This window comes from Lithobates pipiens, unplaced genomic scaffold (assembly GCF_037356315.1).
Source record: "Lithobates pipiens isolate NorthernLeopardFrog02 unplaced genomic scaffold, aLitPip1_a1.2 Scaffold_18, whole genome shotgun sequence".
Classification (NCBI taxonomy): Eukaryota; Metazoa; Chordata; class Amphibia; order Anura; family Ranidae; genus Lithobates; species Lithobates pipiens.
The window spans coordinates 98,436,160-98,453,147 of record NW_027507758.1 but is presented as its reverse complement, the minus strand read 5'-3'; the positions used below and the strand labels follow the sequence as shown (position 1 = coordinate 98,453,147).

Genomic DNA, 16,988 nt, shown 5'->3' with positions numbered 1-16,988 from the left:
CCAGGCTCCTCCTCTTCGACATGTGCCCCCATGTAAAGCTGCTTTCCATGGGGGCTTCCGTGCATACTAACTCCCGAGCTGCCCTGTCTGCATCTATTGACACAGAGCAGGAGCTTGGCCCTGCCCCCCACTCGCTTGGCACAGCATTAGATGGACAGTATCAGGAGCCAATGGACCCCGCTGCTCTCAATAAACCCAATGAGGAGGCAGACAGCAGCAAAAGCAGATGCTCTTGTGTGCATTGCTGGATCAGTTTGGGCTCAGGTAAGTATAAGGGGAGGGGGAAGGGGATTTTGCAGCACATTAGGTTTTTTACCTTTAATGCATAGAATGTATTAAAGTGAAAAAGATTAAAGTGATCCTCTTCGGTGTTCCTCACCAGGAGAGGCTCACAGCATGCAACTCTTAGGCCGCGTACACACGGGCGGACTGTTCGCCCAACTTAGTTTGTTAAACAATCCGACAAACAGTCCGCTCAAAATTTGCATGAGCGGACTTGACCACACACGATGAACGAACAGTCCGCTGAAAGCGTGCGCGATGACGTGAACGGCACGTACGACGGGACTAGAAAAACAACGTCCTATACACTGCAATGCAACCTTCGGCGTGTAAATCCTTTCTGAGCATGCGCGGAACTTAGTTTGGCGAACAAGCCTACACACGAGCGGACTGTCCGCTCAAACCAAGTTTCAGCGGACTGTCTTACGGGAATTCCGAAAAACTTTGTTCGTCAGACTGTCCGCTGAAACTGTCCGCTGAAGCCCACACACGAGCGGACTGTCCGCTGAAACACTGTTCAGCGGACAAAGTTGGGCGAACAGTCCGCCCGTGTGTACGCGGCCTTAGTCCCAGGATTTGAATAGTAGGTGGAATTGTCAAACTCAGCCACTCCCAGAAACATAAAGCTCGGGGAACACAAAGGAAGAGTATAGTGCTCACTGCTAAATTTATTATTTGAAAACAGCAAAGATTGCAATTATATCATAATTCTCATCAGAGCACCCCGATGACGTTGTTAATGATGAAATGCATTGGATGCAGTCTTGCGATTTGATATGTATACGCTTATGCTATTAATTTCTTGGATGATTTTATATCATGTTAATATTAGTGACTTTTAGCTAGAAGGGTTGCCCCCCCCCCCCCCTGTGGTTTCCTTGGATTCTTGTTGCCCCGGGGAGCATAGGACCACAGTAAATGGCTGTAGTGGCTTTACATATATGTTCCCCAATACCCTCTGTGACAAATGACGTCAGAAGCGAGGAGGATCTTGTTTGCCAGTTTCAGAGCTGCCATTCCCTGCCTGTTTTAGACAGTGAGGCAGTTAACTAAGCACTGTAGGTTCCACACGTATATGTAACAGGAATTGCACCACACATGTGAGGTACTCCTGTGAATGTCAGAGTGAGAGCAATAATTCTATGGCCACCATTTATGATTAACTCTTCATTGATAACCTATAAAGCAGGGGTCTCAAACTGGTGGCCCTCCAGCTGTTGCAGAACTACAATTCCCATGAGGCATTGCAAGCCTGACAGATACAAGCATGACTCCCATAGGCAGAGGCATGATGGGACTTGAAGTTTCACAACAGCTGGAGGGCCGCCAGTTTGAGACCCCTGCTATAAAGGCTTTTAAAGTGTTGCTCATGAAAAAGTTCTGAAGTTTGTTTCCATTTCTTGGGTGCACACATTTTTGAGTCTTGACATGTTTGGTATCTGTTTACTCGATGCAAGATCATCTGTTATATTTTACCAACAAATTGAGTATTATTCATTCATAAATAAAAAAATTTCAAAAACGTTGTATTTGACAAACGTCTGCGCAAACATGTGACATAAAAAAAATTAAGACTACCACCACTTTATTCTCTAGGGCCTCTGCTTTCAGAAAACATATGTTTGGGGTTTCTCTAGCAAAAAATGCAAATTTTAAATGTGCGTGGAAAAAAATAAATAAAAGCTGTGGACAGCAAGTGGTTAAGTAAGACAAAAGCAATGGGACTCAAGTGGTTAACGCTTAGTACTATTTTGATTGGCATCACATAATGGGATTTGAAGTTTCAGAACAGATGGAAGGGCCTCAGGTCCACTTCCTCCATTTTCATGTTCTATCCACGTGCTGCGTGGATATTTTCAGCCATTGGCGTATAAAGGATGGCATTTGTGCCCTGTAATTGCTTAGTTTTCCGAGAACTGGAGAAACACACTATTGAGTTTTTAGTTTATAATGAGTGTTTATCTTGTTTTATTTTCTTCCAGATACACGTGAATCCTTGTTTTTATCAAGCGTCTAACAACAACACCTTTATACCTTTGAAAAGAGATGAATGGTTTTGGCTGCACTCTGGTGACTGCATCTCCCTCTTGCCTGACAAATACTCTTTTCGGGTCATTGCACAACATCCTTCACAGGAGGCGACCATAAGGTAAAGACATTTCTCTGTGTTCTATTAATACTGACATTTGTTTAAAGGGTTGAATCGCTTTTACCAAAAAAATGCCAATGCAGTTAAGGGCCGTCTGAACATAAAAACAAACTGTATAGCTTTGACCAAAATGTAACCACTTCCCGCCCAGCCTACTGTAATATGATGGCTGGGAGGGACATTCGTTGTTCTGGGTGGACATCATATGAAGTCCTCTCTGAATGCTCCTCATGCACCCCAGTGTACCGGCCCATATTTATAATATTGGTGTATTACATTAAGTGTCTATATTTATGCAGCTCAGCTGAATCCAGCAGGTTTGTGACTGGATGCAAGTTTAAAGCATTCAATGCTGTTGAGGCACAAGTGACTACAAGTGATCCTTCTTCATTATACAGGTTCTGTAATTTGTCACTACAGAACCAGCTAAATTAGATTGTACATACATTTCCATTATAAAAACAAGGAGAGGGGTGCCTCTGAATAAATAGTATACGCTTCAATAATAAAAAAAAAAAAAGCAATATCAACTCACATGAGTGAAAGCAATGTTGCACATAGGTGAGCTGGATACCGTCCAGGAGCAGGATCAAAGTGGATGATCAGGTCATGGTGAGGTCCACTTCTCACTAGTATAGTGGAGTCCTGCTGGGACATCAGATATCCAGGAGAGGGTGTGAAGGTGGTGAGTAGGGATGAGCTCAGGCGTGTTCGCATGGAACACGTGCTAAGCCCGCTAGGAAGTCAGTGCATCGCTGCACTAATCACAGGCAGTGAGACATTACCCCGATGTGTGGCTGCAGAGATCGGGCTATGTCTCACTGCCTGTGATTAGCACAGCGCTGCACCGACTTCCTGGCGGGGTCAGCACGTGTTCCATGTGAACACGCCTGAGCTCATCCCTAGTGGTGAGCCTTCACACCCTCTCCTGGATGTTACCTATGTGCAACATTGCTTTCTCTCATGTGAGTTGATATTGCTTTTTTTTAATTAAAGGGTATACTATTTATTCAGAGGCGCCCCTTTCCTTGTTTTTCTCAGCTCTACTGGATTTCTGGCTTCTCGTTTATTTTGGTGGCAGCCCTGACTCGCAGACCCATTATACATCATAATCCTATACCCATTGCTGGACTTTTATGGATTTTATTATATGGTCAACGTTGAGGTAATAGTGTGTTGCGCCTTTTACTTGTATTTATACATTTCCGTTATGAAGGAGGTAAGTTGGCAACACAGACACGACAGATTTCTTCTAGTAATGTAATAGTGTATGGAATGAACCCGTTTCATGAGAAGAACCCTGAGAGGTAGAAACCTCACTTGGAGTGAAGTCTAATCTAGGATGTCTCATTTAATATGGCGTGCAAGATAAAGGAGGTAGCAGCTTTAAGCCCCGTACACACGAGCAAAATGTTGGGAGACATTTGCCGGTTCAATAAAAAAACTGTCAACATTCTGACCGTGTGTACGTTGGTCTGTCCGACAGAAGCTAGTTGTTTGGCTTCTGTTGGACGAGCATGCTGGAAAACCAGCATCCGACGGACTTCTGATCACCACTCTCAGCTAATGGCGGTGTGCTCGCGGGGGGCCGTCCCCCTGTCAGTACACAACCGCTCAGCGGGAGAGATCGCTGGACTAACTTCGCATGGTTAATACAGCGGTTGTCAGTTTTTTTTTGTGCAACTGAAACTGTAGTGTGTAGCAGGCTTTATTTTGTTGGAGCAAAATGTATGACATGGCTATACTGCTATCATCATCAATTGGCTATACATTTTTTTTACCTCAAACCAAAAATATAATCTATTGCAGCTTACAAATCATTAGATGTGGTGGCTGCATTGGTTTTCTTTTTTTCGGCATTGTTTCCCCTTTGTTTTCACCTTGTGATCTGGCCAGTAACACACCTCCTGTATTAGGGTGCCTACACTCTGTACGAAGGAGCAACAGAGACATCTTTGGGCAACAGCACTGTTAGTAGTCTGGGCGGAGGGGAGTGTTATATGTACTATCTGATTTAGAGCTTAAGTCAAACTCCAGCCCAAACTTTAAAGTGGAGTTCCACTCATTTGTAATAATTACTAACATTAAAATGTGTTACCTAAGTGATTTAATATTTGGATATTAATATGGTGACATTTATGAGAAAAGTACCTTTTCTCATCATTCTTCCTCGTGACTTCCGGTTGTGACTGCGTAGGTGACTACGTCATCAGCCCTGCCTGAAAATTCCTGGGACTGAAGACAGACATCCCAGGAGTCTTCAGGCATCTAATGCGGCTACTATTGTGAGATTTCATGACCGGATGTGACGCAATCGGCTTCCGCTGGCGCCTCCACTGCTATAGTAACCTTATAACAACAAAGCGCACCTTGTAGTGTTATTACTGCACAGCCACAATATTGGGAGGTGCATGCTGGGTAGCCAGCTGCACAAAATCCAGGAAATTAAGCCATACTGACTTCATCTGCCCACATCCTTCACGGCCACCGCTGGAATTGAGGGTCACAAAAGAAAACTTATTAGTTTGAACGTAATTATAATGGGCACTTTGCAAGCAATATCCATTATAGTTATGGTGATCTACAGCAATCTCTATAGTTTTATTAGTGTCATTTGGGCTAGGAGACTGGAACTCCGCTTTAAAGGAGAAGTACAGCCAAAACTCATTTGGCTGTACTTCTCCTGTGGATCACAGGAGTGCAGTCCATTCTGAACTCCCGTGACCCATTTTCAGCTGACAGTGGGCTGAAGACCATTGTCGGCTGACGTCACATAGCCCGTCCAGGCTCATGCAAGATTGCGACCATATCCACTCTTGGGATCTGCCCACATGCCTGGACCATTACCTGGCTCAGCCTCTTAGGGAGTGGCCGAGAGCCTAAGCCGGCCTCTCCCGCCCCCTCCACAGCTCAGTGCTCCAGTGAGCACAGGGGACAGAGAGCCGGGGACTGATAGTCGTCATCTCTCTACTCACAGAGCTCTAAAAACCGAGAAATCTGCAAGGTTTGAATGCTCAGTTCTCAGTGTTAGAGCCGGCGGGGGACCAATGCCGCATCCAGGTAGGCAAGTATAGTTCTGCAAAAACCCTGATTCCCATACTTATCTTTTTAAAAATCAGTTTCAGCTAACAGTTTTTTCTTTTTCCTTTTGGAAAAAAGGTTTTACATAAATAAATAAAAGCTGATCATTTTAAACACCCTTGTCAGTGGTAAATGGTTTGCCTCATCCATGTAACTGATACATAGTTACATTGTTAGTAAGGTTGAATAAAGACACAAGTCCATTTAGTTCAACCTGAGTGAGTGTCTACAATTGTCCCTATCCCTGTACATTGCACACTCACATCAGTCTCTACCCTCAAGGAGCCCACAATCCAAGGTCCTCATTCATATACTAGGGCCAATTTTGGACAGAAGCCAATTAACCTACCTGCATGTCTTTGGAGTGTGGGAGGAAACCGGAGTACCCAGAGGAAACCCACGCAGGCACAGGGAGAACATGCAAACTCCAGGCAGGTAGTGTCATGGTTGGGATTCCAACCAGCGACCCTTTTTACTGCTAGGCGAGAGTGCCAACCACTACACAACTATGCCACATCTTTAAAAGAAGTTATACTTTTGAAAAATAACAGACTTATTGGCTCGATCACCAGATGAAAATAGAAGAAAAAAAGCCAGAAATATAACTAATGCAGCCATCACATCTAAGAATTGGTAAGCTGCAATATAATAAATGTTTGCGTTTGGGTTTAATACCACTTTAACCCTCTAAAATTGATGTGAGGGGTTATTTTTCATTTTGTCCAAACTAAGAAAATCTCTTAACCTTTTTTTTTTTTTTTTTTTACCAGCCTCTGGTAAAATCTAATTCTGCTAGTAATTCTGCTAGCACACAGAAATTACCCAATTGTTATTCCTTTTCATAGGACTCAGGAACTACTTTATTGAAATTAAACTTAAAAAATAGCATAATAAAATCACATTCTATCATATGAAAGAATCATATGCTAATAGCCTCGCTTCAGTCACTGATAATATCAGTGACTGGGCATCATATGTTAACCACATAAACTGTGATCAATAACACCTCGTGCAAAACTAGGAGTAAATCAAAATCTCTTGGAAAATCCTTTATGCCACGTACACACGGCCAGACTTTTTGACAGCAAAGGTCTGGCGGAGCGAATCTGTCGGACAATTCGATCATGCGTGGTCTCCATCGGACCTTTGCTTGCCAAAAATCCGACGGAATTTAGAAATAGAACATGTTTTAAATTTTCCTGCCGGAACTCCGCCGGACCCAGTTCCTAGCTGACCAAATACGACGCAAGGGCAGCTACAGCACCTGTCCGCGACAATGTTTCCAGTGTGATCCCATCACGCTGGTTCTCGGCGACAGGATACTGTACATCTTGCGCTCGCTGCAATAGGAAAAACGCATTTTCCTATCGCAGCGAGCGCGAGAGGGAATTCCCCTCCAGGAGCATACCAGGACCTTAGGTTTGATATGGATTTTAAGGGGAACCCCCCACGCCGAAAAAACGGCATGGGTGTCCCCCCCAAAATCCATACCGGACCCTTATCCGACCCTTATCCGAGCACGCAGCCCGGCTGGTTAGGAAGGGGGGTGGGGAAGAGCGAGTGCGCCCCCCCCAACCATACCAGGCCGTATGCCCTCAACATGGGGGGTTGGGTGGTTTGGGGAAGGGGGGCGCTCCCTGCTAGACAGGTTCAATGTTGTACATAATAACATTAAGCAGTGGTAGTTGGAGAATGAGTAGCGTTGCACCAAGCATCCAAAATCGTATGGTGTTTACTGGGACAACCTCTGTTGTCATCATTTTTTTTTTTATAGGCAATGATTTGATTAACTGGGTTAGCCCACTGAGAGACTGTGGGAGGAGATGGTTGTAATAATTTAAGTGCAATCGTCTTTTGGGCTAAAAACAAGGTTTCTCCTAAAAATATTCTGGTGTACCTATGCCACACTGTTCTTTGTCTAGTAGTTCCAGCAGGCATATCTCCAGGGTTAGCAGGACTGGGGTAGAAATGACTGCAAAGAGCAGAGCTACCACATGTTGCCAGTATCAATCTATGTCTGGGCAGAGCCACATCAGAGATACAGAATCTGCTGGAGACTACCCGCATCTAGTACATTTGAATCTTGGAATATGATGCATGCCAAATAGGAGGCTGGGTGTAAGGTAAGATTGCTGCATGATGTACAATGGTACCAACAAATTGTTCATGGCCGGTGATACTGTTAAGTGGGAGGAGCATACTTCCTCCCAATCCTCCTCAGTTATAGAGGGGAATAAGGACTGCCACTTGGACCTGACCTGCAAATGAGACCTGCTCAGCTTAATATGCAATAAATGCGAATACAGCTCTGATATCAGTCCTTTGGGACCCTGTGAGCGCAAGACCCCTAGAAGAGGGTAGTGAGAAATATTTTGGCACCAAAATGGGTAAACACTGCATGTCATAGTTGCAACTATTTATAAAAGAATGTGTGTGCTAAATTATAATTAGCCCTTAGATGAGTCTGTAAATTAGTTTAATTGAGTAAACATGGGGCCTCCCCAATTTTCTTTGCATTCTGTATTTACTGGAAAAAAAAAATCTAAATTTTACAAAAAGAGGAAAGAACAAAATAAATACAAACCATTATTCAAAGCTGCCTGAGTAGATATGACATTGCAAATCTGGTGTGTTAATGACCTAAGGCATATATCTTGGACATAGTCCATAAAGTTGAAACCCTAGTCAGAAGAAACATAGTGGTAAGCAAACATATGACATATATGCTGCCTTGAGACAAAATAAGGGTTTCCCCGAATTGGCAAGACTAAAGACACATCAGAATACTCTTCAAGCGTTCTAGCTTCCCACCAAATCAATCTTGTCAGGGTGAATATAGGTAGATTCACTTTGGGCAATGCTGATATTGGGACCTCAAGACCAATAAGCAAATGATCAATCCCAACGCTGTGACCGCTTGGGTCTGTATCATATTTGGCTAGGTAGGGGCAAGCCAGTTAATTAGGTGGTGTTTTTCTCCCGCCAGATGGTAAAGGTAGAAATCAGGCAAAGCCATATGTACCTCACCCTTAGTCTTCTGGGTAGCAGAGAGTTTCAGCTTACGATGGATGTAGGAAAAAAAATTGGGAGTCAATCGTTTTGAAAAAGGATGAAGAGACCACAATGGGCATATGTGATAAAATGTAGAGATTTTTGGGTAAGGGATCCTTCCTGCAATGATAAATTTCGTTTTAACAAAGTGAGTAAGGGGGTCCACATTGGCTACTAGTGTTAACTGTAGTACCCCCCCCCCAAATATTTGAACGATACCACTTTAAGAGGGCATCAGGTCTGGTCAATTTGGTTAACATCAGGTTGCAACAGCATCAATGCGGATTTTTGCCCATTTATTTTTAAACAAGAATAAGTGACAATTTTTTTTAAGGATTTGTATCACTGCCACTAAAGCAGTGGTTGCCAACATTTCAGACCTCATGACCACTAAACTCACAATTTTGAGTCTGGAGTACCACTAACATTAATTTTACATGCCATGTCCACACAATGTTGTGGCTCTCTGCCCCCATCCACCTGGATCACACTGCTGCTTTGTACACACAATGCTCTGCCCCCCCCCTGCTTACCCCCCTTGCTCTCTGCATCACGCTGCTGCCTTAGACAGATTCATCATTGGATCTCACTTCCTTATCCAGCCATGTGCCTAAGCACCATGCTCCATTGCACACTCTGTGATCAGTGCCGCCATTGGAAGTCCCCTCCTTCTTCACCTCCCGCACTACTTCCAACACCTCCCTCCCTCTGAGTTCACAGGAGCCAGAACTTAAGAGGAAGCAATGGGTATCAGTGCATGCTGAAGTATTGACTGTCAGCGCACATTGAGAACAACACTGGAAACAACATTGGGCGGTATACATCTGCCACAATGTTGATTTGCGGCAGAACCCCTGGGGACCACCAAAATTTTCTTGTGGACCATCAGTGGTCAATGGACCACTGGTTGGTAATTGCTGAATAACAGGAATCTTGCATGTAAAGGCTAAGATCGTCCACATATAGGCCAATTTTATCCTTCCTAGCTTGGATAGTTATACCTCAAAACGCATCAGATTGGCAAATTAATAATAGGAGGATTTCCATTTAGAAGAGCAAAAAGAAGGGGTGACGGAGACCAACCCTGGCGAGCTCCCCTGTACAGTGATAGAGAAGAAGACAGCATATGTTAACCTCAAAGCAGAAGATGGGTCAGCGTAAATTATAGACACCCATTTTCTAACATTATCTCCAACCTAGTTTTTATCTTTAATAAAACCATGGGATGGGATTTGTTGAATGTGCAATAAAACGTTTGAACAGGACTAGCATCAAAGCATTATAGCTACAAAATTATTACTGACAGCACATAAAATAGGAGGGAAGAAAAATTCTAACTGGTTGAGAAATCATTCTGTGTTCATGCTTGTTAGTGGTACAAAGGATTATTTAGCCTACAGAACAATTACAGGATAATTGTAGGATGCCGCAATTTTAAATAATAGGATCATTTTTAATACTGCTAACATTACAAAGAATGGCTAGTGTAGTTATTATATAATGTGTTAGTACTTTAATCTGCTTAACAAAAGGGCTCCTAAACACCTCCATAGCAGGGATGTACCTAATTAGCTCTTCTACTAGTTTGTATAAAGAGAGTTAAATTAAGTTAATGGACTTTGTATAAAGCTACTTTCTTTGTGACAATGGCATGCCTCACATCAGTGATTAGGAGGAAATGTATATAAAGCATCAAAACCTATATTACACTTTGATTGGTTTAATGTTTATGTAAACGTTAAATATTATGTTGAAAACAGGAACTGTACTGTGGAAACGAGGCAAGTGAAGGACTCGTCACCAGTATTGCCTGTCTCACTGCAGCTGATCTTTTGCGCCTTACTGACTTTCAATGGCCTGTGTAAAATCGGCCATCTTGGTAGAGGAGAAGGGCATTGCTTCCTCATGTAAGAGCTGCCTCTTGATGGATTGATATGATGACTGGTGGGGTAATCTCCTAAACTGCAGGAGAAAAGTAGAGGAAGCACAGTCAACAAAATTAATGAAGAAAAAAGAATTGTAGAGATTCTTGCGCTGTAGGTCCCCAGATACAGCTTTTTCTCCAGCAAGGATAACAGTGAGCATCAAAGTAGTGATATCACCAAACCTCATTCCCAATCTCATGAGACTAACTGTCAGAGGCAACAGTGCCTTAAATGATCTTGTACTGCAGATAGTTTTATTCCCAACTTTGTGAGATGAGAAAGAGGAACACATAGAGTGAAACATATACCCAAATGATACACTGCCCCTGCCATGCTTCCAGTAACATGGACTGTGAGGATTTCTTTGTAAGAAATTATTAGTTTAATCCAATTTTTTTAAATCACTACTTTTCCTTAAAAAAAAAATAGAATAATTTAAAGGTTATATAAAAAGTGTAGTAAAAGACTTGATAGCTAAATAATACATTTTTACAGAAAGCCTTACATCAGGCCAAAAAGAGGCCAAAAACAGCTGAGAAAGAAGGAGAGATGAAAGGCTTTGGTTCCAAAAGAGGGAAAGTCCCCAAATGAATGACTGTTGGGAGGTATGGAGGTGCAGCTGTCAGAATACAGAGCAGGAGTGCCTAGACATGTTGGGAAATGCACTGCTGTTTTTAAGCCAAAGGTAGATTTTTCAACATCCTGCTTAGGCACAAATACCCTTTGTAGATATTTTATTCCCTATTCCTTATGTCCTGTACACACGGTCAGATATTCCGACCACAAAACCCATCAGATTCTTTCAGACGGATTTTGTTTGAAATTGTTGTTGCATACACACGGTCGGACAAAGTTGTCGGAAAATCCGATCATTCGGAACGAGGTGACGTACGTTGCGTACGACGGGACTGCGTAGGGGCTAGTAGCCAATAGCTTTGATCTCGTAATTTAATCTGAGCATGCGTGGCACTTTGTCAGTCGAAATTCTCTACAAACGATCGGAAAAAGTCTGATCGGATTGTTTTTGTCAGAAAATTTTAGATCCTGCTCTCAAATTTTTTCCGTCTGAATTTCCGACGAAAAAAGTCCAATAGAGTCCACACACGATCGGATTTTCCAACAGTATAATCCGATTGGACCTTTTCCATAGGAATTTCCGCCTGTGTGTACAGGGCATATATCTTCACTTTTTATGATAGATCTGCTTTAAGCAGAAATACACTTGGGTTGATTTGTAATGCAGAGTAGATCCCTATCCATTATACTCTGCTGAAGTATGCACAGCACCAGCACACATTTTACAGCCCATTCATAAAATGTGAGTGGTGGCGTGGAGCCTGCTTTACCTTAATAGAGTTCTCTCTGTTTAAACCAGCAGAGAGGGCTTTGTGACTGAGGGAGAACTGGTCATATGTTTAAATCAGAGGTATGACCATAACAACAAAATCGTGTAGATGCTCTTAAAATTTTTATTGATGGTCCATCAGGAGTAACATGATCCTACACACAGAGAATGTTGATGCATTTCAGCTCTCATTGGAAACTGCAGAATAAATAGAAAACACCTTGTTCGAGAGGGGGGGGGGGGGGTGACAAATGAACCCCTTCAAGTTAATCCTCCCATTAGTACAAACCAGGGAAAATAATTAGATTAACATCTAAATAAACAAAAAAGATATACAAATAGAAAGAGAGGAATATAAAGAATAAAAGCATTAAAAGATATACAAAACAAAATAAACGTATTATTATAAGGGGAAGCCAGAGAGCAAAGACCGACAGTGCAGTAAAGAAAAGGGGGAAGAAAATCAGCGGAGATGTAAATCCAGGTCCCATCTAAGGTTTAACCCCTGTGGGACCCTAGTCTGCAACTTTAAAATCCACTAAGCCTCCCTCTCCATTGAGCGCCACTGGTGGTCACCTCCCATGGGAGCCAGGCTCATGCATTCTATACCACAAAATCTTAAAGGGGGAACATTTTCTCCATGATGTCCTCTAACTGTTTGAACTCTGGAATGTTTTACCACCTTCACGACCAGGGATTTTTTTTGCTATTCAGCACTGTGCTACTTTAACTGGCAATTGTGGGGTCATGCAATACTGTACCCAAATTTCAAATTATATATTTTTTTTCACACAAATAGAGCTTTCGTTTGGTGGCATTTGATCACCACTCGCTTTTTTATTTTTTATTATATCAATGAAAAAATACCGAAAAATGTTGCATGTCTTTGGTAAAAAAAAAAAAAATCCCAATAAATGTATATTAATTGATTTGTGTGAAAGTTCTAGCATCTACAAACTATGGTGTATGGAATTTACTCAGCTTTAGATGCTATACTAGTAATGACGGTGATCAGTGACTTATAGTGTGACTTTTAAAGTGTGGAGGGTAATCTGGCGCTAACAGACACCGGCTGGGAGGGTCACTAACTTACTAACTGACACTGACATGGCTGGTGACACTAATACAGTGATAATATTGTACTAATGACACTGACTGGGAAGGGGCTGACATCAAGGGGAAATCAAGGGTTAACCGTGTGCCTGACAACTGTAATGTGTGCTGTCTTTTGTCCCTGAACTCAGAGTTGATTTCAGGGATCGCTGTCTGTGTGCAGAGTTTTGTGTGTTTGTAAACTCAAAACTCTGTTGCTCTTTTATATTTCCTGCCAGTTTGATTGGTTGTGGCATCACACTGATTGACTGTTAATAGAGGTATGACTATACCACTACTTTATATTAAAACTCCCTTCATTTATAACCAATTTAGAAGCGATCATTATTGTAAAAGTTCTCAGTCACTTCAGTAATTTACTCTCTGCTTGTAACACTTCATATAGGGAATGATTGATCCTTAGAGCAGGGGTTGACAAATTTGCTTGGAATCTAGGAGCCAGCTAAAAACGTTTGGAGCCAGGTCCGTGACGGCGATCTGGACCTGTCCCTGGCCTGACATGGAGACGAGTGAGGGGAAGATAGCCCCCAGCCCCCCACCTGTCTCCAAGTCATTGCCCATAGCTCTTAGAGGGACATTTTATATATATATTTTTTTTCAAATGACAAATTTTTTTTAAATTGCATTTTAGTGTAAATGTGAGATGGTGAGGTCTCTCTGACCCCAGATCTCATATACAAGAGGACCTGTCATGCTTTTTTCTATTACAAGGGATTTTTACATTCCTTATAATAGGAATAAAAGTGACACACATTTTTTTTTTAAAAGAACAGTGAAAAAAATAAAAATAAAAGTTAAAATAAGAAAAAAAAATTTTTTTTAAACGCGCCCTGTCCTGCCAAGCTTGCGTGCAGAAGCAAACGCATATATGAAAGCGGTGTTCAAACTACACATGTGAGGTATCGCTGTGATCGGTAGAGTGAGAGCAATAATTATAGCCCCATATCTCCTCTGTAACTTAAAACGTGCAACCTGTAGAATTTTTTAAACGTCGCCTATGGAGATTTTAAAGGGTAAAAGTTTGTCGCCATTCCATGAGCGGGCGCAATTTTGAAGCATGACATGTTGGGTATCGATTTACTCGATGTAACATTATCTTTCACAATATAAAAAAAAATTGGGCTACCTTTACTGTTGTCTTATTTTTTTTTTTATTAAATACATTTTCCCCAAAAAAGTGCGCTTGTAAGTCCGCTGTGCAAATACGGTGTGACAGACAGTATTGCAACGACCACCATTTTATTCTCTAGGGTGTTAGAATAAAATATATATAATGTTTAGGGGTTCTGAGTAAAGGGAAGGAGGCTGGCAGGCAGGGGAAGCTCCATTAGCATTGCTGGTTGTAATTCCAACGGCCACCACAAGAGGGCGCCAGATTCCAGAAGGAACCATAGGATCGTAGAAGGCCTCAAAGCCGGGGGCTCAATTACCGGCCGCCGGCCCGACGCGATCACGCCGGGGGGTCCGCGGAGACAGGATACCCCCAGGTCACTAATTCTAGTCGCAAATGCGACCTGGCGCCCAGGTTTTGTCGAGCCCTGCCTTAGAGAATTCTGCCATATCTGGCCATTTATTTCTTGGGAATCTTTTCTGCCCCACTTTCATGTCATTTTTCTGTGCTGTATTGAACTGCATTGGGTTATTATTGTTCATTAGTATGTTTTTGGGCCACTACAAATTTTTGATTGTGATTTGGTATCTTCTTTGGTCCTCCCCACCTGTTTAGTACTAGTTGGTTTAGTCCTAGATGTTCCCTCATTCATTGATCTTATTCACAGAGACAGGGTGAAGACCCCTTCCTCACTGGGGCGGTTTTCAGGCGCTTTAGCCCTGGAAATAGCCTCTGCTAAGCGCCTGAAAACCGCCTCCCATTCATTCAAGTGTGACTTTTCACAATGGGGCGGTGCGCTTGCGGGGCGCTCCAAAAAGTCCTGTAAGCAGCATCTTTGGGGTGGCTAAATATAGCGCTCCCAAAACGCCCTGCCCATTGGAATGAATGGGCAATGCCTCTGAAGCACCTGGAAAGTTTTTCGGAAGCGCCGCAACACAGGAGTTTTTAACTACATCTTTGGGGTTAAAATCATCCCGCTAGCGGCTGAAAAGCGCTACTTAACCACTTGCCGACCAGCGCACGACGATGTACGTCGACAGAATGGCACGGGCAGGCAAATGGGCGTACATGTACGTCCCTTTAAATTTGCCGCCCTGCCATCGGGAGCGCGCCGCCGGCGGCGCGCTCCCGCGCTGGTCGGGACCACCGTGAGTCCGGTCGCGGGACCCGCGGACTCGATCGCCGCGGGCATCCCCGCGATCGTCTCACGGAGCGGCCGAATGAAGAAATGCCGTTGTAAACAACATTTCTCCATTCTGCCTAGCAACTAGTGACGCTGATCTCTGCTCCATGTGATTGGAGCAGAGATCAGTGTTCACTAAATGAAAGCCCAACCCCCCCACAGTTAGTAACACACCTCTAGGAACACTTAACCCCTACACTGCATAGCAGTGATTATTGTATAAATGACAATGGTCCCAAAAATGTGTCAAAAATGTCCGATGGGTCCCCCACAATGTCGCAGTCACAATAAAAATCGCTGATCGCCGCCATTACTAGTAAAAAAATAAATAAAAAATTATTAATAAAAATGCTATAAAACTATCCCTATTTTGTAAACGCTATAACTTTTGTGCAAACCAATCAATAATCGCTTATTGCAATTTTTTTTACCAAAAATATGTAGAAGAATACGTATCGGCCTAAACTGAGGGAAAAAAATGTTTTTTTATATATTTTTGGGGGATATTTATTATAACAAAAAGTAAAAAATAATGCGTTTTTTTCAAAATTGTCGCTCTATTTTTGTTTACAGCGCAAAAAATAAAAACCGCAGGGGTGATCAAATACCACCAAAAGAAAGCTCTATTTGTGGGAAAAAAAGGACGTCAATTTTGTTTGGGAGCCACGTCGCACGACCACACAATTGTCAGTTAAAGCGACGCAGTGCTGAATCGCAAAAAGTGGTCTGGTCTTTGACCAGCAAATTGATCCGGTCTGAAAGTGGTTAAACAGCGCTGAAGCGCTGCTAGAATGAGTGATGCATTAGCACTAATGTGGTCTAGCCCCAGTGTAAAACGGATCTAAGGGAAGCCATTATCTTCTTAAAGCAGAGCGCCACCCAAAAGGGGAAGCTCCGCTTGTTTGCTTTCGCTGCCATATTTGGCACCTTTGGGGGGGGGGGTGTTTTTGACAGGTACCTATCCCCACTTCCAGGAGACCTTGCCATGGTGAGATCACCAGAAGTCCACCTCCCTCCCCCTTACACTGCCACAGGGCCATTAATAAAGTCCAGCACACTTCATGCATGTGCAGTAGGGAGCTGGCTGTGATGCCGCAAGCCTTCACTGCTGGTTTCCCCCTACAAGGAATGGCGGCGGCAGCACTGGAGAGCCAATTGAAAAATCAGCTTGGGTGCCGACATTGTGGGATCCTGGGTCAGGTGTGTGTCCTAATATTAAGTCAGCAGCTACAGTATTTGTAGCTGCTGACTTTTAATTTTTGGAGAGGGGGGGGGTTGGAGCTCCGCTTTAAACTTCAAAAGACTTGAAAAATATCCTCTGTACAGCAATTGGTTGAAGTAAAATTGTGTCTTATTGAAGAGTTAATCTGCCTGTGGATGGTGCCAAGCAAGCAGATGACCATACTTTTCAGACTGGGTCTAAGGGGGTATGTCAATGCATTAAGCGCTATTTAACCACTTGCTTACTGGGCACTTAAACCCCCCTCAGTCCCAGACCAATTTTCAGCTTTCAGCGCTGATGCACTTTGAGTGACAATTGCGCGGGCATACAACACTGTACCCAAATGAAATTTTTATCATTTTTTTCCCACAAATAGAGCTTTCTTTTGGTGGTATTTAGTCACAGCTCGGAGTTTTATTTTTTGCTAAACAAACAAAAAAAGATGCAAAAAAAAAAAAAATCATGTTTTAATAGTTTGTTATAAAATTTTGCAAACGGGTCATTTTTCTCCTTCATTGAAGTGCGC

At 42.8% G+C, this 16,988-nt stretch overlaps 1 protein-coding gene across 2 annotated transcripts in view; it reads left to right on the top strand.

Moving 5' to 3' along the window:
- The window catches only part of APLF (aprataxin and PNKP like factor), a 401,298-nt gene that overhangs the window by 61,823 nt on the left and 322,487 nt on the right, over positions 1 to 16,988 (top strand). For both annotated transcript variants that reach the window (XM_077485939.1, XM_077485938.1), the window contains exon 3: positions 2,265 to 2,431. In XM_077485939.1, the coding sequence (XP_077342065.1) occupies positions 2,265 to 2,431 (167 nt within the window). The remainder of the gene's footprint in view (positions 1 to 2,264; positions 2,432 to 16,988) is intronic.